General features: G+C 27.5%; 1 protein-coding gene across 4 annotated transcripts; it reads right to left on the reverse strand.

Annotated features, from left to right (window-relative positions):
* Nucleotides 1-58: 58 nt before the first annotated feature.
* On the reverse strand, nucleotides 59-27294 carry LOC132949801 (fizzy-related protein homolog). 4 transcript variants are annotated; one of them, XM_061020891.1, is made up of 13 exons: nucleotides 15722-15870; nucleotides 8371-8544; nucleotides 8168-8305; nucleotides 7568-7695; nucleotides 7411-7501; nucleotides 5305-5643; nucleotides 5031-5216; nucleotides 4385-4513; nucleotides 4196-4293; nucleotides 3855-4026; nucleotides 3629-3786; nucleotides 3345-3503; nucleotides 59-2634 (listed from the first exon to the last, which is right to left on the reverse strand). In XM_061020891.1, the coding sequence occupies exons 2-13, from the start codon at nucleotides 8536-8538 to the stop codon at nucleotides 2577-2579; spliced, it is 1824 nt and encodes a 607-aa protein (XP_060876874.1). In that variant the 5' UTR covers nucleotides 8539-8544; nucleotides 15722-15870; the 3' UTR covers nucleotides 59-2576. The 4 variants fall into 4 exon arrangements, with proteins under 4 accessions (XP_060876874.1, XP_060876873.1, XP_060876872.1 ...); XM_061020890.1 differs by lacking the exon at nucleotides 15722-15870 and adding an exon at nucleotides 14705-14888; XM_061020889.1 differs by lacking the exon at nucleotides 15722-15870 and adding an exon at nucleotides 26844-27294 and having other exon boundaries at nucleotides 60-2634.

Genomic DNA, 27294 nt, shown 5'->3' on the forward strand with positions numbered 1-27294 from the left:
TAAGACAAATTCATCTAATTGTTGATTATTTATTTTATTTTATTATTAGGTATATTGTGAGAAATGAATAAAATGTATAGGTTATATTTTATGCAAATAACAAACGATTTTACAAAACATTTGCTGCAAATCTGGTATAAGTTACCCAACTAATATACAATAATGTTCAAGAACATTGTAGTAACGTACATAAATTAATATAGGTAACTAGCACTATATTATCTAAAACCGTAAACCATGGTAAAAAGTAACTAATCAATAATTTCAAGTTTTTCAATTTTTGAAATTTATCTCACGACTACGATTTAAGATATACCTTAAATATCTCATAAGCCAATAAGCCATGTCGTGAATAGTGATAACTATGTAAACGATTTTAACTTTTTCCACCACGAGCGCTGAGCTTAGTTCTACGTGCATTTTAATGACTATAATCGGAAAGGGCCATATTTTTCCGACCGGTTGTGTAACCAGTATATCTTTTTTCGTAACATGAACATAAAATTCATTTCTCGCTTTTTTTCTAATTTTTAACACTTTTTCTTCACGATGATCTGAAAACTTTAGCGCGCCGAGAATCGAGGCAATTGGGGCAAAATTACAATTATTATTTCAAAAATTCTCCTATTGGTTAGTTATAGCATTTCTTCAATCCATACAATATAAAACAGGTACAAATATTTTTAATTTACAAACATTTTTGGTTGGGCAAGTGGGTACCGCAAGTTAGCGCATCAAATGGGTCGCTGTAATGGATGTGTTAAATTTGAATTCAACGTCTCAACGATATAATATCATTGTACCTATAGGTACGAAAAACGTTTTTGAGTGAAAATGGTTAGTCAGCCTATGATATATTACTAAGTATACTAATTGATATTATTGTGAATAAAGTAATTATCAATTTGTGGGGAATAGTGTTTTAAATTGTCAATCGTTAACATTTGAACATTTTATACATTTTTAACTACACAATCGTTTTGAAATTTAATAAATGTTCTCAAAAATAGAAACTTTAAATGCGTAAATAAAAATATTGTGACTTAGTATTTATTTAATATTTATCAACTGCTACTGTAACAATATATCAGGAGCCTTCTATTAAATTTTCAAGTTTTTTACCAAACAAATAACATTTAATTGATATTTATAGATAAAAATTAAAAAAATTGGAAACTGAAAATATCCGAAACAGCTCAAAATATTTCAAAATGCTAATATAAACCATTCAGTAAAAATTTCTTTAAGGTCATTTTAGAGTTACACCAAAAAAATTCCAGTTTTTCAATAATTTTTCTTTTGTTTTTCACGGCGCTTTTGAAAATTACTGGGAATTTTGAGCTCTCCATTACACAAATACTATTCACTCTCCCATCAAACAAGATACCGAAGTCGAAAATCGAAACATTATTTCGACTATTTATCGTGTACATATAGACACAAAATATATTTTTTTAAAAAACACACATCATTGTAAAACCAATACATTCATTACTCCGCTCAGAATCTAAAATGCTAAGCTTAAAATGTATAAAATAACAAAGTTCCATGTAAATAGGTTATATTATATAAATTACTTTATTCACAATAATATCATCAAATATAGGTATTTAGTTTTTTTTTTTTTTTATTAAGGCGTTCCTAGCTGGAAAAGCTATTTAAGCCTATTGATAATATACATACAATTTTCTTTTTACATAAGTGCGATAGTAGTGCTAATATTAAAGGTATTTAGTAATATACTAATATCATATGACTGTCTTCACTCAGAATCGTTTTTCTTACACAATGATATTATATCATTGAATTCAAATTTAACACAATCCATTACAGTGACCCACATATTTTCTTAACAGTTTTAACTAACTTAATGAGGTAGGTACTATATAAACTAAATAGTTTTTTATAATTCTATATTGCCCTTCAACAATTACATGAGTAAACTAATCAACTTATATAAAATAATAAACTATCACTAGGTATTAAATATTAATAAATTCAGCATTAACACAAACATAAAAATTATAAAAATATAATTTTATTAGAAATAAATACTCACATCTTATCAAATATTGGCAATATTTATATTTAAATATTTTTACCATGTATGTATATATAGTTTAAACTAAATACTGAACACGTTTAAAACGTATTATTTCTCCTAAATTTTAATAACTAGGTATAAAATATATAAAAATTGTTAATACATAATTTGCTTTTTATTTAATTATTACATGGGTAGATTTATTGAAAACTATAAACAAATTTAATTATTATATAAGTACCTATAACATAATTTGAGCAAAAAATTCAACAATTATTTAGACATGAATGTCAAATTTTAAATTAATGATAATTATTATTATTTATTATATTGATACAAATTTAAAAGCCATACCCATACTAAAAATAAAACTGTGGAGAAAAATTAAATACTAGTCAACATTAAACAAACAGAAAAATCAAATACATTTTTATGCTTTAAAAAAAATTACTATCCCTATTCAAAAACAATAAAATAAAATATAACAAGACCAACATACTTTTTTCTTTACATTTAATATTAATTTAGAATATTATGAACTTTGGTATAATCCTCTATTACGGAATTCTTCATTTAATAAATCTAAATTCCTAAAATATATAAAGATCAAATTAAAATCAAACATAGTTAAATTTCAGACATGTATTCTACAAATTTTACAATAAATTATAATATAATGATTAATGAGTAATGATTCAGGTTTTAACTCTTAAATTACTGAATTATTAGTATTCATTTGTTCATTATCATACATTAAATGACATATTATAATTGTGGTTAGTAATTATATTTTTTGCATTCATACGAGGGTTCGAAACCTTTACAAATCATGAAACATATAAATTAATGGTAAAAGTTTTTTTTTTGCATACCTATTTGAGAATATAACGATTAATTGTATAGAGTACAGACTATAGATTTTCGATATTTTGTGTTGCAGTGGCGTAAATAATATTAACTATATGGCCGATAATAGTGATTATATAAATATATAATATACATATAGATGTATTATATACCAACATAATATGATAATTATATCCCATATAGTAATTTTATAGTCTATTGATAACGATGAAAAATTGTTTCAATTAAAAACATGTCATTAATCTAATTTAATTAAATAAATAAGATATTACCTATAATATTAGCATCTTATTTTGCCTATTTTAAGAGAATATTATTCCGGCCTATACTCTATAGTTATAAACTAATAAAACTATTAAAGATCCATGTACAATGAATTGTTTGGTCACCTCAAATGTATATTATGAAATTATATAGAATGTTTATTGCTTACCTTTCATTAACAGCTTTAAATAGTTCAGGACGTTCCGCCATTGAAATAGCCAGACGTAATGTGCTCCAAATAGTATCTGATAAGGCTGGACTTTGACAAGTTGTACTCACAGCTGATGCTTGTTGGTTCAACGCTTCTAACAAATGGTCTATTGCTTCCCTAAAATATAGTATAAAAATATGTTGAATGGTAATAATGTAAAAAATTAATCCTTCAACAAAAGAGATCATTATTCATAAATAACAAATATTATACGGCTTTATACAATAAAATAAATAAATAACCTGTATGTATCAAGATGAATACAAGTAATTCCTAGATTATAACGAGCCCTTACAAAACCAGGACACAATTGTAAAGCATTGTGATATGCTTCTATGGCTTCTTCACATCGACCACCATTAGCCATAGTTGCGCCCAAGCGATTCCACAAACGAGCATCCTGTACATAATGTAATGTGGTTTAAAAATAATAAAAATAGGTAATAGATTCTTTAAAATATTACTCACCTTAGGTCTGATTTGTAGAGCAACTTTAAAACAATCAGCTGCTTTATCGTTCTCATTATTAAGATTAAGCAGTACGCCCAATCCATTTTGGACATCTACATCTATATCTCCTGATTCTAAGCTCCTTTGAGCTGCTTCTATGTACATGTTTTTTACAGATTCATATAATTTTCTAAAAAAACATAAAAAATTTAAATTTAATTACTGTAGAATAATTTGAGCTGTTATAGTTTTAAACATTTAATTAAAAATATAATATTTTTTCATTTGTTTATATCTCTAAACTAAAAATTACCTTTGAAATGTTATAAAAATTAATCAGACAACAAAAAAATACCTACGTAGTAAACATATAATTCATTTTTATTGTTAACAAGTATTCAGTTGTGTATTTTGATTTCACAATGTCCGAGTATTTAGGATTTTGATTTAACCATTCCTTTAAACAAATATATTCATATAATGTATTAATTTTTACAAATTAAATAACAATGTTTATTTTAAGTTGTAATAAAAGATAATATTGTTACCATAAGCATACGACAAGCTTGTAAACTGCAACTTTCATTTGTGTAACATGCCGCTAAACAAAGTATAGCAGTCAAATTTTCTGGTTGAAGTTCAAGACATTTGTTTAACGCATTTATAGCTAGCTGATCCTAAAATATATATATAAATAATATTATTATACATAGTAACATAGATAATAATATGTATAGTTAATGATACTAATAAAAGTAATAATTGCCATATTATATTTTTAATAAGTAATAACATATATACATACATATATAACAATTAAAATGTAATTAATTACTAACTCACAAACTATATATTATACTAGAAGTAGAATTTGACCATACATATAGTTTATTTTATTTTATATAGAAAAATCAGATGATGTAGGAATAAGTTCAAACTTAAATTTCTGTTCATTATAAATCATAATATAAATATGTATTACACTAGCCGTATGATGTAGCAAATTAATATTGACAGAAACCTCTTTTTAGTTAAAAAGGATAATTTTAAAAGTGGATCAGAAATCAGAATAAGTGAACAATAGTAAAGTTATATAGCTAAATTATAATAGTTTATGCTTGTTTTTTAAAATTTATTAGCATTTATATTGATGTTATAATTGGTTTATACAATATATTTTTAATATTCATTTACTTGTTCATTTTCAGCTTGAGTAGTACCTAAAAGTTGCCAAGCTTCTGCATTAGAAGGGTCGTGTTTAACAGCAGCTTCAAAGCACAAAACAGCTGATGGTAATTCACCATTTTCTAAACGCCTTTTTCCCTCAGCCAGTGGATTTTCTATAGAGTCCATCTCATTGTCCGGTGTAAAAGTATATTCCTATACAATAAATAAACATAAATATTTATATAATTTTCAAAGATTAACAATAAAATATTTGAATTAAGATTTAAAAATATATAATCACTTGTTTTCTTTCGGCGTTTTTCATTTCCTCAAATTCAGAATACAACGATTGGAAGTTGGACTGATCATTTCTAATTTCGGTATTACTTTCACTTTCGTTGGTTTCGACCACTCGATTAGCCAAACTCGAAGATCCCCCTGCAACCATAATTGGTTCGTCTATTCTTGATGTACTAGGTATCATTGTATTTGATAAATTATTAATGTCCCATCCCTGACCAAATCCTCTAAACTGCTGAAAATTTTGATTGGCAAGTAACGGGTTTCCATACAACTCAATTCCAAAATTATTGATTGGCATACCAATACTATTTTCAATGGACATTTTATTTTGTGATTCCTGAAATTAATAATATGCATACGCAGTGAACAACATTATAATATGTTATACAACAGTTCATTATTTTAAAAGTTTTTTTATATTGAGTTACCTATGTATCATATTTTATAGATTGACAACCAAAGTATAATGTCCATTAAAAAATAAGAACTTTTTGACAAAATCCAGAAAAGTATAGATATAAAATAAAATTTTAATTAAATTAATTTTAATTCTATCTTCTATGCAACACAGGTTAATTAAAATATCTACAAGAATTAAAGCATGCACAATTTATGAATATTACTAGAATGGAGTACTTTAAATTAGTTTTAAAACGTTAAACAAATACTTTTTTTACATTTAATTTATACTTTACTATTAAGAGTCAATAGATGCGCGTTCGCAATTTAAGGGGTGAACATAGGCAATTTTTATATTTAATAAAAATCTAAATTTTAAATACAAATACTGAAATACTTATTAAAACTTAAAAGTTAGGTACTTCAAGTGGTCAGTATTCAGAAGTTAGTACCATTGATTGTTGGTACGTAATTATGAAATTATACGGAGAGTCTGGAGAGACAGTTTTTCGAGAAGGCTTCAATTAAGATTTTAGATAAGAAACTAAATTTGTTTGATATCACATATGCATATTCAAGTTTGATAAACATAAAACAACTAAATTTAAAATAATAGCTTTTTTAATATTTTGGATATAGAAAATATAACGGTGGTATATTACACAGACGAAGTTCATTTCTTATTATGGTAAAAATTTGCTTTTTAACTAGGACTAGGTACCTACAGCCCAAGTGATCAGTGGCACGGGCGTGCAACTTAGAGTTCAAGTGTTGCTCAGGTAAATATGGGAGGGTGCCTGGTGGGTATTGATAAAAGGAAAATTGTACATTGTATCGGTAGGTATATTGTATAGGTGTACCTTAGATCATATACTAGTATAGTATAGTATGATAAGTTATCTACAAGTAGTTGTGCAATATCAATTTATTTTTTGATACATGCCACTTTAATGAATCCCGGAAAAGACCAAGGAAAAAAAGAACAACCAAAAAAGAACACAGAAAAAAAACAATAGAAAAAAAGAAACGAAAAAACAAATTTTAAAAATAAAAAATATATTATTTGATTATAAAAATTCAAAAAATATTAAGGGGTATCAAATATCAGTAGCATGGAAAATGCTATGAAAATAAATTGTTGTATTTCCAATAATATGGTTTAATGAGTGGTTTGAGAATAAAAACACCTATCATCTATATTGTAGAAGAGAAGCCAATCTGTGCCTGTGTAAAAATAAATGTTCAATATGTTAATTATTTAAATCAATAATTAAAATTCAAAAAGTAAAATACCATAAGGTTTAGAGGTACATTATAGCTATATAATTGGACATTGAAAATAAAATATCGAAAATCAACTCATACATACATTTTTTTATTATATTTGAATATATGTCAAATGATTTATTACATATTTTGTCAAGGAATGAGAACGAAGCATTTATATTGTGAATGTATAGACTATAGACAATTTTACTTATTAGCTTTTTTGTAGGTTTGCAGTGTTACCGGTGATTTATAGGTAATAATAATTTAATATTAATATTATTTTTTTTTTTGTGATAATCAATTAATACCTATTATATTTTACATTCTTAAAAATTTTTCTTTTTCACCGATTACCAACTTGAGTGATTAATATCCACACAAAATAGTTTTAAACAAATAATTTACGTGCGTGCTCATTAAGTCTTAACAAAATTACCAAAAAATTATCACTTGAAACGGTGTCATCCAAGATGATTACATTTTCTTTAATCTTTTCAAAATCAAAACGAGATTTCATATCATTAATCCTGAAATTATAAAGTTAGTAATCAACAAAAAAAATTTAAATTTGGTAATTATGATGAATAGCTTACTCCTGGTTCTGATAAGATTGCTCTATTTCTTTTACCCATTCAGAATTATAACCAAAATCATCAACTTCATCTTTAATAAGCATTTTATTGTCTCTAGAGCTCCAAATGTTAGGATCAAACAGCTGGTCCTAAAATATAACAACAATTAAACAATTTAGGAAAAATAATCAACTACAGTTTAAATACATATAAATATATTATTATGTACTGTACTATACAATAAAATTAAAGAAGTATAAACATTCCACGATGAGCCATTCGTACGTAATAATTAATGTCGATTATTTATAGTGTAATAATAGTAAATAATAATAAAATAGATAAATAAATAATTGTGTTCTTATGGGTACCTAATTTCATTGATTTATCGTATTTTAATTTTTAATAATAGTTATTATAATTCATAATATGAGCTACATTATATTTATCTCACTAGTATACATATTACATAAGTGGCTAGTAAATGCTCAATTTAAAAGTTTGGTAATAATTATTTAGTTCAAAATGTAGAACTAAAAAAAAAATGAATTGTATTTTTTTCAACGTAGGTAATAATACTAGTTAAAATAAATATTATACAAATCATTATAAGATTGATACCGGTTTTTCAAATTTTTTTGTAAATTGAGTCGGCCAGGCATTTTCACGACTACTACCTTCGATGCTTCTCATGTCAGTTAAAAGGTCATCCATTTTAAAAGTATCATTTTCCACAGAACTAAAAAATTGATCGGCCAACTAAAAACAAACAATATAACAAAATACTAAAATAGTTTTAGGTTTACAAAAAATATTTGAATTACCTCTCCTGTGCTTGATTCTAAAAAACGTTGATCGCTGTTTTCTGCAGTTTGAGTTGATTGTTTAAGGTCTTGATCCTTAAATGCGTGGTCTTGCAAGAAATGCGTGGATAATTTAACTAAAGAATTGGAACCACCGCAGTCACTTTCGACTAAATCACGTATCGACATTTTGTACTGAAAAAATACATAGTACGCACTCAAAATTAACGTTTGGCATGTAATTAAAATTATTAATTAAATACAATAGGCGATAATTATACTATGTCCAGCGAGAGAACACGCCGATTCTGTGCATCTCCACACGACATCCTGCCATCGAGAGCAGTTACACCATGGTACTATGGTAGGGTGTCGCGTGGGGATGCGCAAAAAATCGTTTTCGCTGGACACCGGACAGAGCATGGATACTTCTATATTTTTTTTTTTATTCAATAAACTTTGAAACTACCTGTTTTACCAAAATACTGTAGTGTAATAAATAGTGTAATGGTGTATAACCCTACAAATTTAACTCTAATCTTATTGGCATAAACGTTAGAATCCCTCAAATGTACATTATAATATGTAGCTGAATTGCGGAATAAAAATCCCCTGGAAAAAAAATCCCCAGACTACAATATTACTCACAACCACATGCGAATGGTTGAACAAATATTTTTTATACGTTAATCTGTATCTGTAATTATTACATTATTAATATTTAATTACAAATACGTACATTATATCATATCATTCAAAAAATTAATATGTATAATACTATTAATAATTTAAAACAAAATATATTTTTTTTTGAATGATATAATATACGTATTTGTAATTAAGTGTTAATAATGTGGTAACAGATACTATTATAGATACTGATTAACGTTTGAAAAATATTTGTTCAACCATTTGCATGTAGTTGTGAGTAATATTGCATGTAGTCTGGGGATTTTTTTTCCCGGAGATTTTTATTCCGATTACCATATGTGTCCATTTGTATCTCCGTAGACGTAATTTCAAGATAGTTGTAATAGTTTCATGTCAAGTATCAGTATTCAGTATTCAGTGTTCAGCGTTATTTCAGTAAGAAATTATCAGAAGTTTTAACAGAATTAATACTTAAATACTGTTACATACACAAATAATACACTACTACATAATACCGCTATAAATTGAGGAAATTTGTTCATGATACCGGTTCATAATGCGTTAAATGTATTAAATACCGGTATAAATTTTAATAATTTAATAATATACTCAGCTGACCAGTTATACAAGAATATGGGATGTACTATGCTCGATAAATTCACAATTTTAGAGGTTTATATTTTCGTACATTATTATGCATAATGCATATAAATGCATAATTTGCATTAATAGCTCGACTAATAATATTGAATTAATACTTCCAGATAAATATAATTTTATTCGATTTGACTTATAATTATCTAATATCAGTATAATAAACTGTAATTTATTGCTGTATTTGAAAAGTTTGTATAGTTAATATTGTTGCAATGCAATTAATTAAAATGGCGATTATACTTCATTAACACATTTGTATTACTTAATTTACCGTTTTCACGAAAATGTGTAAAATTTACTTTTGTTTGTATGGCTGAATGGTTGATTACTAATTAGTAATATTCATATAAACATTTAAATATGAAATAAATGAAAAGTAATTCCCAAGCAAAGCGATCGGTTTTTTTATAGGTACCTTATATATAACGATAATAATTATTCAGAGTGGCCCCTCCAGAGTCGTGACCTAGGGCCCAGGCTGACGCCGACACAAAACAGTCCTAAGCCAATGGATTCAACCACTTCAACCCCTCCACCAAAACGAAAATGTTTTTAATTTTTACACATGTGTGGAGTACCCAACCTTTCAAGTGGTTTATACTAATTTATTTATTCTGTGATTCGTCCATGTTCACTCCTTGTTCATGTTTCATTCCAGTATATTGTATGCAATATCATGTTCATAGTCCATGACCCATGTTATTACTTGTTATCCCTATTGTTCAATTGTTACTATCGTCTATCATGGTTTCTCCAAAATTCTATAACAAACATTTTCATTACAATGAACGATTTTGACAATTGACGATGGTCGATGGACACTGACGCGACAGAGATAACAGATAACATTTTGATGCCTTGATGGCAATTGAATAGGTGCCTAATAAATTGTATAGTCACGGTGATTAAAATGACTATTCTATATAACTTATTTATACTCTAGTACAATATATGTCTGATACCGTTCCGGGATTAATAATCAGTAAATTCAGTGTTAGCTATTCTTGAATTTGCAGTGTGACGAATGACGATGAGTCAGTGCGTGTAATGATAAAACTAAAATAAGTTTTAAAAATGTGGAAAGTAATTAACCGCCAGGGTTGGGCAAGATACTCAAAAAGCAGAATCGCGATACGCCGATACTATAGATAATTGGCTTTGGTTTTCCAATTTTCATATGGGGGTGCTCAAAATCCTAAAATGATTTAACTTATAAGCAAAATAAAAAAAAGCTGGTAATAGTGGATGTTGCTCTGTTGTACAATAGGTTACAAGTTGGTCACTTTAATGGACGGTATTAAATTTGAATTCAGTGATATAATATCATTGTAAACGTAAAACGATTCCGAGCGAAGACGGTTTGTCAGTCTATATCCTATAGGATACTTTATAATTTATATTATAATATTTATATTGCTATTACTTATTATATATTGTAAATTACTAATTATAAAATTACAAAAAATAACTAAAATCGTTATTTTCGGTTATCTACTAAATAATTTCGTTCAAATTTGAACTTAAAAAAACTATGTTTAAGTACCTATATTTTTAGATTTTTTGGTTACAAAATTAACTACTTACGTGGAACCTTGTCTTAAATTTTCAATAGTAGCTATAAAAGTTAAACATTTTTAAGTACAAAATCATTTTTTTTTAATTTTAAATTTGATAAAATTTGAACCTTAAATGCTTATAAAAAAATTATGCCAATGTACTTTTAATATTTTCAACTGCTATTGATGTAACAATATAGCAGGAGCCTTGTATTGAGGTTTCACGCCTTTTGCCCAACAAATAAAATTTGATTGACATTTTTAGGAAAAAAAAAACTAAAGAAATTTAAAATATAAAATGTCCGTTATCAAAAAAAAACAAGAAAAAAAATTTTGAAAATTAATAGTCGGCGCCCATGTGCCATCCCTGGTAACCGCTCTAGCCATTCCTATATGCTGTACAGTAGTCAGAAGGTGTAGAGTGTACCTCGTTATTGAAGACTGAAGAGTCAAGAGTACTTGTAATAAATGTGTTAAATTTGAATTAAATGACAAATCATTTCCATATAGGTATGAAAAACGATTCAGAACAATAATAAAGACGGTCTTTCAGCCTATCGCCTATATATTACTAAGTATGTGATCATATAGGCGTGCGAACGGGGGGTGCCGGGGGTGCCTTGGGCACTCCCGGACCCTTCACCAAAAACGACAAGGGCTCTAATTATTAATTAAGTGTAAATTAAATTAATGAAATTATTGACGAATTCCAAAATGTTGTTCCTTTTAAACGTCGATTATCATTATAAGATTGTATATCTATATATTGTTATGTAATATTTATTATTAATAATAATTGTAATATTTTGGATTGCCATTTGTTATTAGGTACTAGGTAGGTACCTATAGGTACGATTTAAAGAAAAAATTGATTATATAAGAGTAAAGAGTGTTGACTGGTCTTACTACAAAATTATTTACAAAATTGAATTGCATTTGTTTCTTATATATAGATGCGAGTCCTAATATTCAAAATTAATTGACACTTGAATTTTGAAAAGTACCTACTTCGTTTACTGGGGTAGTGTTTTTTAAAGTTGAATGTAAAGTATGATATCAAATTTTGAGAGCAGATTCTTGTTAGAAAGATAAACGATTTTTATATTAATAAAAAATAAAAAAAATATATTCAGGATACTTGTTTTAATAACTTAAAAATTCTATTCGAATAAAAAAAGTATTAAAATACAATATAATAAAATACGTACATATTGGAATATTGCCCAGATCCAAATGCCAAAGGTAACTTTTATAAGTAATAACAATTTAATAAATAATTCTTGAACGTGAAAAATTTTTAAAATAATTTTAATTTCTGTTAATCGGTTGGATACCTAGTAAAAATTAACGTTGGCATATTATTTTATACTTTTATACATATAACTAAATAATTTTCAATTTCTATTTCTACAACCGGAAAATCGAATACAAGGTCAAAAAATAACAATAAACTATTATAATTTATAACTAGAACTAAAAGCATCCGAAAATAATTGGTCAACCTTTTCTTTATATGGATTGAATGTTTCAACATAATAGTTTTTTTTTTTTTTGTTATCATTATTATTGCAAATTTACAATCTGTACAAAAGTCAAAAACAGAACAATAAATAAATGGTACAATGATATGGTACATGAGTACATAATTAAGGTCGTTTATTGACAACACCACAGAAATTGTTCGCTATAAGAACATAATTATAGCATTAGCATCTCTTGGCCATATTCCTTTAAGCCATCTTCGATGGTTTTCAGGAAATTATAATGATGACATTTGGAAAATCAAAGGAATTTTTGTGAGCTGATCATGTTTGGTAGCAAAAAAATTTTAGGAATGTAATAATATAATTATGTAGTTTTTTATGGAGATTTTGTATATGTAATGGTGAATACTGAATATTATTAATTATTAAGTTTTTTTTTTTTAAATATTTAGTCCAATTAAACTTGTAGTTTCAGATGTAAGACTTGATATTTTAATATAATCTTAAAATGTATTTGAATATTATTTATTACCTACAACTAATAAGTAATAAGTTTTTATCATTTTATTTACATAAGTACCTAGGTACAGTTAGAAACTTAAATTTGGTGGTTATCACATAGCTTCATCAAATAAATGTATTAGTAAACCGAGAAAAAAAACGCACATAATATTATATTAAAGTGTATACTGTATATAGTGTATAGTATATACATATAGAATCTGGTAAAAAAAAAAGATATTAATTTAAAAAAATCCAATCTACGGTATATTTTAAATTTCCAACTAGCACTGAGAATGTGTATAACTATTAAAAACATTACCTAGGTACCTACATTAAACAACGGTGACATTTAATTCACTTAAAAAATAAAAAATTATAAGCAGGAATACATTTTGTTCATTATTACCATTTACCAATTACCATACACGTCCGAGCAAATATAATATGTGTAATAATATATAGTTAGGTGCACATTAGCTATACACAAATGTATACAATACCTACCTAAGGTACATTATAATAATAATAATATATGCACGTCGCATAATACTATAAACTACATAAATATATACACTAACTATGACGTCGCAGAACGTCATACGAACCTTAGGTTGGTGTCGAAAAAAAATAAATTTACCAACCACGATAGTTTAATTACATGATTCAGCAACTGAGCAACGCTCAAAACACCCATGATTGCAGATTTGCACGAGAAAAATATTGTACCTACGTTTTTAAAAAATTGATACTATTAGGGATTTGGTTAATTTGTTTAAATCGTGCGCTCGACGGCTTGCACGAATCGTTAAATGTTGAAATTATAAGTTAATGTTTATCGCTTATAAGAATATTACCTACTGTAATTACGAGGACTCGGAGGACTTAATGACTATAATAACAACAAGCTATACGATGGTTAGGTTTAGGTGGATATATATTGCAATATTGCCGTATTGGTAAGTTAAATTGCAATTATTTGACCGAATAATTTTACATACATTATAATACCCATTGACCCGTGCATGTGTCATTATCCTCGTCGTACGCAGCGGAAATAATCGATGGTTATAACTTATAATAGTACCTATGTGCAATGTTATAATACTTGCATAAATAATATATAAATATAAAATACAGCGAGGTGTAATCTGCTGCGAGTTTTATGGATTTTTCATTTCGATTAAAATAACTTTGACATTTTACATACGAATAAACGTGTATTCATAGCTCGATCGCAGCAGTTGGCGTAAGACGTCTAATAAATCAATTAGTAATTTACATAAAACGTTAGAATTAATTCTATAATTTCTTTTAAATAAAGGTACGTCAAAAACAGCACTCGAAATCAAAACAAGTATTATTTATATCATAAATAAGAGATTTCCCGGTATCGGTGGTGCCAATATAAATAATGGTCTTATTCCGTTTCGCGACTATAAATATTATAAATCCGATTACACGCTGCAGCTACATTATTAATAATAACGTCGTTTATACACCTACCTGTTGACTGTCGCTCGTGATTAGGACAATATTATTACATATTATTTCCGCGATCAACAGATATTAGACGTTTAGATATAATATTACTTTTGTCAGAAGACAAGGCACGATTGAGGTAGGTACACGAAAACGAAATTTTCTCTCGACGGTTGGCCGTAGGTGTATACACGTATAGGTACTACACTTTACTAATAAGTAATAAGACTAATAACTAATAATGATCGGGTTCGTTAACCTTTAACCGGCTGGTGGCAAATATAGTAGTATAATATTATAATATACATTATGATCGGTCGTGATTGCGCGAGTTCCAAAGACAATATATGCGTATGTACCTCGCATCGCTAATTAATCGCAATGTCATCATAAACGTGTACGATAACGGGCTACATATTATTATATTATTACGATCGTCGAATTCGAAATTTAATATGATATTTTTGAACGACGCTCAACACACGCTCATCAACTCATTGGTATTCGGCGGCATGCGGTCGATATTTATCTCGACTGTATTATATTTTATTTTTTATAACACACACAGCACTTGCAGGTAGTAAGACGGTACGAATAAACGATAAATGGTTCAGTGTACCTGGACGGCGGTCGGCAGTTATCTATTATAGGTATCTACACAAAGTAATAACTGCACCAACGATATAGGTACCCACCCGAGTCCACAGACTTGTCTACTTGTATTAATTATATTATGTACACCGCGATCACGCTAATAATACGAGCCAACGTTTGTAGGCGCTGCCTCTGCGGTTGGGCGGCGTATTTTAGGGCGACAGGGAGTGAAATATATCGGCCATCGTACCCGAGAGCTTCTTTTTTTGTGTAACATCGCACGAAGTGTTTCTTTTACGATAGAAGAAGTGATACGATTAATTCTTAAAGCGTGTTTCCGGTAGCAATTTGTACTTTAGACAGGTCACTGTGTTAGACGGTCAGTACACAAGGCAGTTATCACTCCACAGACAATATTATTATTACATACTATAACTATGTTATTACCAAGTCAGCGGCCAGCGGTGTATATCTCGATTCACGGACTATGGAAGTCACTCCGAAGTCTAAACATACGCTGTAGACGAAGTGTAATCTAAGTAGGTACCGACCGCTTTTATTCGTAATGTATAGAAATAGATTACGGTATTTGTCTTAGCTGTTTAGCATATTACTAATATTATACTCCGCCGCACATGTATACATCATTAGGACGTACGATACGAGTAGAATGTACCAATGTGTTTTTGATCTATCGATAACATCAATCCGATCGCGTGTGACGTCCATTTCCTATAATGACGAGTAATGACTCTGCACATCAAGAAAACATAATACGGACTATTATAATGTTATTGATGTAGTGACTGTATAGTGGCTACCTCATTTGTATGCTTTTTATCGTGCCATCGTGCGCGCGCATAAATCAACTGTGGTGTTGGTACAGCAATTATTATTATACATTTTGTGCGTCATGATACACATAGAAAATAACACGACTGTGCAAAACAAATCAAATAATAGTGGAAGAAACGGCCAGACCAATGTAAATATAATATACAGGCAGGTAGTAGTAAGTAAATATTGTAACGATAATATTTAATCTAACCGTTAAACACGAGTTTGTGTAGACAAAACTACTTATATGTCTAATGTATTCTGCAGTGGCAGTTTTAAAGTTTTGGAATCTAACATATTATATTTAATAAAAATATAATCTACGGTCCTCAACTGTTGCTAGGAATTAAATTTATACATTTTACATACAGCAGTTCTTATTGTATATATTTTAGATTCTGAGCGGAGCCATGAATCAGAATGTAATGTTTTTATTTTAATTTTTTTAATTCTAGTGTAGTTGTCCCCCACCGTTTGGGGCAGTAAAACTACTTTGATTTTCTTCATCAGTATCTTGTTCGATGGGAAAGTGAATCTGGTTGTTGCAGTCGGGAGGCCAAAATTTAAAATTCCCAATAGTTTTCAAAAGCGCCAGAAAAAACTTAAGGAAAAACGGGAAATTTTACGTAAAACCGGTTTTGGTTTTTGTCTAACTCTAAAACAAATTAACGTAGATATATAAAATTTTTACTGGTTGTTTATATTAGAATTTTCTATAAACATTAAAATTTTCAAAACAATTTGGTTTGTTTTGAACTGTTTACGGACATTTTAAGTTTTAAATTTTTTTTTATTATGAATATCAAGAAAAATGTATTTGTTGCGTAAAAAAGATTGAAAATTTAATAAAAGGATCCCGATATATCGTTCTAATAGCAGTTGAAAAATATTAATAATTCATAATTTTTTTTCCATAAGCATTTAAAGTTCAAATTTTGATAAAATTTATCAAATTTAAAATGTAATAATTATTTTGTAGTTAAATATTTATAAAATGTTCAACTTTTATAGCTAAGGATTGAAAATTTAAAACAAGGTTCCACTTTTATAGGTTATACATGAATGGCTTTATTCGAAATAATATCATCAAATATACTTAGTAATATCATAGGCTGACTGACCGTTTTCGCTCAGAATCGTTTTTCTTAATATACAATGATATTATATCATTGAATTCAAATTTAACACCTTCCATTACAGTGACCCACTTGTAGCCTACTGTACAGCAGAGCAACACACGCTTACCAGTTTTTTTTTTTAAATTAAAAATTCAGTAATAAAATGTTTATTATAACTTAACAAAAGAAAATTGAGCTTGATTAATTGTAAGAAGAAAAATATAATAAAATTACATTTTACATAAATTGTACAGTATACTCGTACATAATATAAATAGTAAACCTACAGTAAGGGATTCATCTAATTGATTAAAATAAAAACATTAAATAGCATTGTTCTGCATATTTATAAAAAAAATCGTTTTTTTTTTTTTCATACCATATTAATTAAATTATATCCAGTTACTTGAAACATCGCATAAAGTTATTCTAAAAATAATATTTTGAATATATTTGTGGTTTATTAAAAATAATAAATATATGTTAATAATATTAGTTATAATTATTCCCATTTTCCATTAACAATTGATTATCTTATATTGTTGAGTATACCATTACTACTACAGAAAGGAAGACGAAGTAATGGATTCATCGACTGTTGAAAGAGACAAGGCGCAGTGTGTTGGAGTTGTAAAACGCACATACACTAGAAAATATTATATAACTCAAATATATAATAATAAAGCTGGTTTAAATTTAATTCTACATAAATAAGTATTAAATAAAATGAAGAACATTTAATAACAAATTTACCTACTATTTGGTGCCGCATTCACGTTGTATACTAACAAAATTATTCTAAAAACCAGATTTATTTAATAATAAATATTGAGTAAAAACATGAACATTGCATACTCAAAAATTATTAAAACCAAAATACAAATTAACAAGTGCAATAGTTAAATATATTAGGTACATAATAAATACAAAAATAAACATTTAGTTAAAATTTTATTTAATCACCCAAAATAATAAATGTATACTCTTCACAAAATAAATACTTGATAACATTTGTGCACAATAATAAACAATTATACATCAACCAATCTAACATTGTACTTCACCAATTGTTAGATCAATTGATATGTATATTAATAAAATAACAATATTTTATTCATTTATCTTAACATTATTTACAAGTGTATCAAAATATGACTATAAAGTACCATTGTGTACCTATTTATTTACAAAGAAAATATGAGATATGAACACATTATTTAAATTTTTTATTATACATTATTATAATAAGAAAATAAAATATTAGTTATTTAGATAGGTAGACCGCGAAAATAGTTAACTAAAAAGAGGATGGAAATATATTAAAATTTAATCAATTTTTATGAACTACCTAGATAGCTTTGACGCCAAATACAAATAATAAAAATTAACTCTACATTTTGTCGAGTTTAATTCTATAAACCATATAAATTAAAATGATAACAATTTAATAATTTGAAATTACAATGGCATATAATATAAGTTAGGTAGGGCTGGGATAGTTAAGTAAGTTTAATTAGGAAAGAGATTTTTGTCATAACTAAGTACTTAAGTATAAAAATTATTAACATTTCCAAATTATTATATAGTTAATCAAGGTGAAATACCTTGTTATACCTAACATTGTTTTTATAATAATATTGTGAACAATATAGTAAAGTAATGCAACCATTTTAGTACATTATGATTATGTTTATTTCTATAGAACTGTAAAATTATAAACTGTATAATAAAAAATAAAAAATAGTTCAATGGTAAAATTAGTTTGCCAGAATTGTTCAAAAATAATATAAATTAAAATATTTTCATAACTTTTAATAGTATTAAAAATAACTAACAAATCTCAACTATACAATGTCAATTTATCACATTTTATTTTCTTTATTCCTATGTGTTTTTAGTATTACCTACTGAATTTAATTATATATTAAAAAGTTATCAGTTATACACTTCAAAATAAAAAAAATTACAGAAATGTAGTTCACAAAATTGTTTAATACAAAATGAAAGTATTGAAAAAGCAAAATCAAAATCAAAACAAAATTTAATTGTTTACAATTAAAAAAAATAAAAATAGTTAAGTTTGTTCAATGGGTAACAAACTGAAAAATGGCTAAAAGGCAAACAAAATATAAAATATATAAGAAAGAGAGATCAAGACATGATTAAAATTTATGGATCAATTGTAATAATACACACCGCTTAACGAATGTTTGTAAAAAGATTTAGTTTCGATTTGGGTTCTTTATGTGAACGTGCTTTTGAAAATATATTCCAAAATCTTAATGTCTCATCTCCAGCTCCTGTTACTATGGACTCTCCGTCCGGGGACATGGACAAATACAAAACCCTGAATGTATGGCCTGTGAGTTTGGCAATTTGACTCATCGAAGGATATTTCCAAACAACTATTTGATTTTGAGAATATCCGTGTGTACTAACCAACTCTTGAGTGTTTCTCGACCAAGCAAGATTGCACACTTGTGATCCTGTGTCGATACATTGCATTGGTTGTCCAGTTAGTGTGTTCCAAAATCGTATACATTTGTCAGCGGTACCTCCCCCGCTAGTCAATAGACCTCTTTGATGAGGTGACCATGCAATTGCTTTCACTGCAGCTGTATGTTGATGATATGTCAATTGTGGAGTGTATGCATGTGTATTCCATACATATAGTCTATTATCATTTCCTCCAGATGCTAGGTATCTGTTATCTGGAGACCATTTTAGTCCACAAACCTCTTGCCGATGACCAGCATACCGCCTACATGTAGATAAACTTGGACCTCTCATATCTCTTAAAAATATGTTACGATCTCGACTTCCTGATGATACAACATCACCATTCCATGCAATAGCACCGACTCTACCCGCATGCCCAGTTAAACTGTTGACTTGCTTTTCTGCAGCAATATCCCATACTTCTACAGATCCTTCTTGAGTACCAAAGGCTAAATAATTGCCTTTGTCATTCCAAGCAACCGAAGTAACAACATTACCATCAGATGACAAATCACTTATTCTTGTAACTTTACTAGTAGTTGCTGACCATAAATATACACAACTTCCCAGCCCAACAGCAAGTAAATTTGAAGATGACCAATCAACTAAATTTAAATAAAAGTCATCTTGCAGTTCAGGGGCATCAAGGACTTTATAAGGTACTCTAGAAATTTTGCGAGGTATTTTGCGTGGCGACCGTAAAATTTCTTGACTTTTGGAGCCAAGAGGAGATAAAGAATAAGGAACCCGTGATTGAATATTATCAACTTGTTCAGGACTGGAGGAATAGTATTGGAACAAGTTTCGTTTGGTAGCTAAACGATCACGGTTTTTATCTTGAATACTTATTTCACCAACACTCGATCCAAGCAGTTCATTGTGAAGAATGGCTTTGTACGCATTATCTTTGTTAGCTGCTTCACTTTGAAAATCTTTCTTACCATAATCTAAACCATATCTAATATCAGATATAATATTAAACCTTGCTGAAAGGTTATGTGCCTCCCGGTAAGGTATAAACCGATCAGCTCGAAAACCATTAAACTGATCATAAGTTTGAACAGATGAACAGGATTGATCAGTTTTAAATTTTTTAAAAGATTTTAATTGATTTGGATCATCATCAACCTCCATTTCTTCAAGTCTTTTAAAACCTAATAATGTATTTTCTTTCTCTACAGATTGCGACTTCGATTCTGTTGCTACTTGCATTTGACGGTTTTTCAAAACAACGTAGTCAGGACTCCTGGACAGCTGCGCCCTCAGTCTCATTGCAAATGTCGGATCCATTCCTTCATCCATTTCTGTGTCTTTATATATGCCTAACAAATAAATTCCAATACCATATAAATTCCCAAACATGTATTATAAGGACTTAAATAAATAATCTTATTAATATATATAGTACTACATTTATGATTATAAAGTCATAACTAAAGGTTAATCACGTGGGTAATAATTTAAAAGCTAAATATCAAACAACTAATATATTAACTAATTTTACCTTATTACTATTAAATTGATAAATAAAGGTATCATATTATTATTATTTTCCCTGTATTTTATAATAGAAGTTTTTTTTCTATAAATGTTATTAAAATTAGATGTTTTAGATGTGAAATGAAAAGATTCTAAGGAATATTCTTTGTGCACTTATTTATTAATTGAATTTGTTGTAATTATATTAAATAACTAATATTGGTAATAATAATATTACAAAATAAGACACAAATAATTAGAGAAATGTTTTTATATGCAACTCATTATTTCAAGATATTTTACATTTTAGTTACTTTCAGGTTCAATTTTATAAATTATACATTATACGAAATTTTAAATATGTATATGAACAATTATATAACCAGTTATCTCTTCTTCACATAAAACTAGTCAACATTTAATTGATAAGAGATATCATCCCAAGTTATTTTATATTTTATAAAAGTACAGTTCTACAAATGTTAGCTTGAAATAGATACTATAGTTTTTGTTATGTTAACCGGGTACATATCTTATTTATTAATTAAAATTCCAAAAAAGTTGAAAAAATAGTAAATAAGTTGGCACTTCCTAAAAAAGTAAAAAGAACAATAAAAAAAAATATGAATACCTAATTTAGACTTCAATCCTTGTAATCAGATTATTTGGTAACCTATCTTTTAGTTTCATGACTAATAAAATAAAGTCATGTATTAATTACCTACCAACTAAGAAAAATTGTAGTTTAATTTAAATATTTGAAGTCTGAAACAAAACATAAATAAGTATTAGATATGGGTAGGTACTTATTTTAGATCATGTAGTACTCATGTTTGAGGTATTTTAGTTTATTATTATAAAAACATATGTTTATATAAACACAACTTATATGTTATAATATAACAATATTTTAGTTTTAAAATAAAATTACAAATTTCATATTTAATAAAATTCTATATTATCTATATAAATTTTTTTAAATCAAAAATGCAAAATATATCATTAGAAAAGGTAAATAAAACTTTGAAAATACCACTTCTACCCTAAATAGTGGTAACATACTGAAAATAGTATAATATCTGTACATTTTTTGCTTTTTCCAGAATCTAAAATATGTGTAAGTTATGCTGTTTGATTGGTTTTTCAAATTATAATTAAAATTCAAAGAAATTATTTTAATTTATAGGTACTTACACACTTCAAAAATAATTTTGGTACCTAACATTCTGTTAATCTGGTTTTTCTAATGGAATTGTATATTCCTATACTCTGTTCAAAATGAGATCAGTAATGGCGGCCATGTTGTGTGCATTGGCGTTGATTTGCCGCACGACACAACTCTATGTGCCGCCATAACGAGGACAATGTATGACCATACCAAAAAATTGATTGCCACCCGGTACTGATCTCATTTTGAACAGATTATAGTCTATTGTCAGATTTATTTCATATATTTAGTTTTCCTGACTTCCTGGCATATGAACTTAATGAATGATAAGGACATTTAGTTCTATATACATAGACAACAAAATGGTTTGATACTATAAAAATAAGCGTAGGTAGAACTTCAAATAACTAATAATGTTATAAAAAAATAGTAAGTTCCAAGACAAGGAAAATGGTAAAAATATTATATTTAGATTTAAATTAGGTATATTTATATTTTACATCTATTGTGTGCAATTGAAAACTTAAATAATAAGCTAAGTTAAATTTTTAAGTTGTTTGATTTTAAGCAGTTTTGATTCTATTTAATATGACCACAGACATTATTATCTACTTATATACATTATACAATACATTGACATTAAGGCTATTAGCAAGATTTATAAACTATACATAAAATATGCGTCATTAAATTTACTATAATATTATAAAAGATTAATATTTCCTGATCAATCTAAAATACATTATAACTAAAAGTATTTTAAAATAGATTTTTTAAAGTTGATTAAGAATATGATAAGGTACTTGTTAATTAAATATAGAAGTATAAGTGAGCGGAGTATTGGACCAACATTTTGAAGGGTAGCCGGTATACCACAATGCCCAGTTTCACAGACTTGATTTAAAAATTGGGAGGAATATCAATTAACACAATAATATAATTTATTATCCTGTTGAAGTTATGTTAAGATATATTTGGGAAGAGCTGAGCCCTCCCCTTAATTTATGTCTATGCCACTCCACTCTGCTCATCATTATTTTTTTTTACTTCATAATATAATCTACATTCTGTTACCTACCTATTTAAAAACAATAAGTAAAGTGACGAATGTGATTACAATGATTTATGACTCTTCTAAACTTAAGATACTTCTCATTCAAAATTAAAATTGTATTCATCAAAGTACATAAAAAATGTATTTGTAGCTCTTAAGTGTTATAAAAGGGATATATAAGAACATATGGTTAATATATAGTAAACATTGACTATTTACAGTTAGTACCTAGGGTGAATTCGTTCTTAACCATTCCAAATATTGTCGGTTACGACTTGCCATAATTTTTTTTTAATTATGGTACCTACTAAAACGATGAGAATAAAAATATGATTTTGTTGTGGCGTAGTTTGTATACTCAACTGCGGAAACTCTCTGTGTACGTGTTGGTCGGTTTTGCTAGCTCAAATTTTTAGCAACAAATCCTTGCCACACATACAAACGTGTTTCAACCAACCGTTCCTCCCCTCTACAAACAAAAATACAGCTAAAAGCTAGTTAAAAAAATAAATAAATAGAAGTATAGGTAACTAATATTATACAAAAACACACAATCAATAGTTATCTAGTAGGTATTTAGTAGATGAGTTTTATTAAATTAATTTAACAAATTTATTAAGGTACCTGTCCTACCTAATAATACCTAAAATAATTTATACTAGGGTAATGAGAAAGATAAGAAAAAAATATTAAAAATGAAATTTAATAGGTATTCTGTTAACCTATTAATAGTTAATTAAGTTATAACTAACTAATAGTTAAAGTATCCTTATAAAAACCACTTCTCAGTAAAATTACCTAATTATAAACCTGAATTGATATGATTTTATAGTCAATTAACTTTAAGTATATAATAAGTGTTTAAAAATTATAGGTATCACCATATAAATTAATTAATATAATTTAAAGAAGATATACAAAGATTTAATATTTTAAAATCGTTAATATTTATGAGAATACTACGAGATGAAATCAATTGAAAATAATTAACAAGTCATTAAAAACATAAACTTTGAACAAAATATTAAAAGCATTTCTTTTTTCCAATTCCTATACAATATTTGAAAATGTCTTAAAATATTGATAAAAATAAATGTATAGGTTACATTACAGTACAGTTACATACCTACTTAATTTTTTTTAACTATAAAACCAAATACTAATGACTAGGTAGCAATTGGATAATAATATGTAATAATACCTACAATTAAACAAGTTTATATAATAAATTTGCATTTATACGTTATACCCAATGAAACATTTTTTTCTGATTATTTTATACCTAGTAGATATTAGGCATATCATAATATGATGCCCACTTATAAGTACTGTAAAAAAAAATAACCCCATACACAATTTTGCAAAATTAAAAAAGAATGGTTAGGAGTAATGAATGTGCTAAATTGTAATTCAATGATACACAGTGAATATTCAATAATTAAAATAATGAAGGTACCTATATTTCTATCATATTTTACTATTAACTATTTTTACTAACTTTTGAATCAATACTACTTACCAGTAGTACAATGATTTGGGTTCATTAGTTTATGGTATAAATAAGTAAAAGGAATACCTACCTTAAAAAGAATCCAAATATTTTTATGTAATTGCATATGGTAAGATTTATAATACACAAGCCCATACACGATGTATTTAAACAAAAACAAAATAACTATTGAATAAAACCTTTTTTTGTTAAATTTGGATTCAATGATAAATCATTTTATATAGGTAGCCTATGAGCTACTATAAAAGCAATTTAGAGCGGAAACGTTCTGTCGGTCATATTGATCAGATATATAATAACTACTGACACAATATAATAGATCTAAAAAATTTACTATTTGTTTGTTTTTAAATCATACATTATCTGACATTAAAATCTCGTGAATATTATGTGTCCCTACACATCATTTTTATTTCAGGGTTATTTTTACTGGGATTCACACCTATATATTATGTAAACAACTTAGGGTTTTTTATATAGCTATCTTAATTTGGTACATTAGTATTGCACAATATCGATGATAAATGGGATTATACCAACTTAGTTTAATTTTTAAAGAATAACTAGGTAGGTAGGTAAATTATAAAAAAAAGATAATTAAAAATGTACCTATTCCTACAAATTCTATTAAAAAGATATTGATTATAGAAATGGTACCTAATAAACTAGTGTACAAAAAGTTCTCACATAGGTATTATTAATGCAATATAAAACAAAAACAATTAATGTATTACCTACAAAAAAGGTATTTTATTTCTTTTAAGTTGAAAATAAAAATTTTTTGGAATGTAGATCTTTCGCTTATAGGAGTTGGTTATAAAAAAAAACTATTAAAATAGGTATTTCCTATGTGTTGTTATGTTAATATTATATTTTTATTAACTGATTGAGAACTACCTAGGTACCTATATATAATGAGAATCAAATTTTTCCAATTTAAATAATAACAACTGTTCAAAAACTGTATCAAACGAAACTTCAAACATTCTAATTGTAGGTATAATTTTTTTAATTTATTTTTATGCCTATTATAGTGCCAACATTGATTTTATAACATAGTATTATATATTATAAAATCAACGATGCCATATAACAATAGACATAAAGAATTTTACAAGACATTATAGTATGAGGACAAAGAGTCCATGATAAAGTAACAGTGGGAGATCCATCTTTAATAATGGGTAGCCAGACCGCAGGAGGTAAGTAAATTTGCAACAACTTGCCAACAAAAAAAATAAATAGTCATTAGTATGCGATTTAAACAATACCTGCCGAAGAACATTATTCTCTTATACCTAATGCACTATGAAATAAAGAAGTAAAACTACAAAAGAATTAGGTATACGGTATACCTATTAAAAAAATTAATATTTTATGGTATATTTTATACCTAAAAGTTTATAGTGATATCTAATATTTATAAATAGGTAAAGGTGTTTGTAGGTACAGTTTAAAAAAAAATGTTTGAGATGAGCTGTAGGTGACTATATACTATATACTATAACTTTATACCTATACTTTTTCGGACACCTGGTTAGGTAAAAATATCTTTTTAGTTGTACGCTTAGGTAGTTGAGTAGGTACTTAAGTCCATTGTTTTAAATTAAAAGTTTATGCCTAAACGGCTAATAAAGGCGATAGTAAATTCTAGTTACATTTTAGATTCTACAATATGAACTCAAAACACAACATCAGCAATGAAGAGACGTGATGTTTTGACGCACTGGTTATCTGCTAATAGCCTTTTTGTCAAAATTGACAAATCAATATAATATATATTAAGTAGATAAAAACGACGCGTCTTAGACGGACAACTATTATTGTTATTTATGATGACGGTGATTATAATTATATTTATTTTATGTCAATATTGTTGTCTTTAACTCGCAGTTACTACTCACTGTTCTGGATGGCAACAAAAGTTTCGCTTCGGCCTCGGTGTCGTTGGCGGTCAGTCGGACGGCGGCTGCAGTTGAAGTGTCGAGTCCGGTTCACGGCAACATATTTTTCGTCTCCGTTCGACGCAAACAATTATTATACGCAATGATTAATTTATTTATACTACGTGGACTGACTAGGTATATCACGTAGGCAGCCTGTGACTATGGTAACGTACGATTTGCTTATGTCGGACAACACGTCAAACGGACCGACGGAACGACATACTAATCGCCGAGATCGAATATCGCAAAACGTATAAATTTAATGCAACTCGACGATCGGAATACGCAGATAACGTTTGGCCACTCGCCGACCGAACAATAAAAATTCGTGAACGGTTACGACGGTGAGTGGTGACTGGTGGTACGAGACGTACAGGCGTACAGCGGACAGCGGTTAGACTAAAAGACG

This window comes from Metopolophium dirhodum, chromosome 7 (assembly GCF_019925205.1).
Source record: "Metopolophium dirhodum isolate CAU chromosome 7, ASM1992520v1, whole genome shotgun sequence".
NCBI classification, from domain to species: Eukaryota; Metazoa; Arthropoda; class Insecta; order Hemiptera; family Aphididae; genus Metopolophium; species Metopolophium dirhodum.

Bases quoted from the DNA above. Each gene is read 5' to 3' on its own strand.
- LOC132949801 (XM_061020891.1), bottom strand. From the start codon at position 8,538: ATGTCGATACGTGATTTAGTCGAAAGTGACTGCGGTGGTTCCAATTCT. The intron at 5,217-5,304 runs GTGATTATATAT...TTTATTGTATAG, and splicing joins AAAACGCCGAAAGAAAACAA to GAATATACTTTTACACCGGA. The intron at 4,027-4,195 runs GTAGGTATTTTT...ATGTTTTTTTAG, and splicing joins ATGAATTATATGTTTACTAC to AAAATTATATGAATCTGTAA.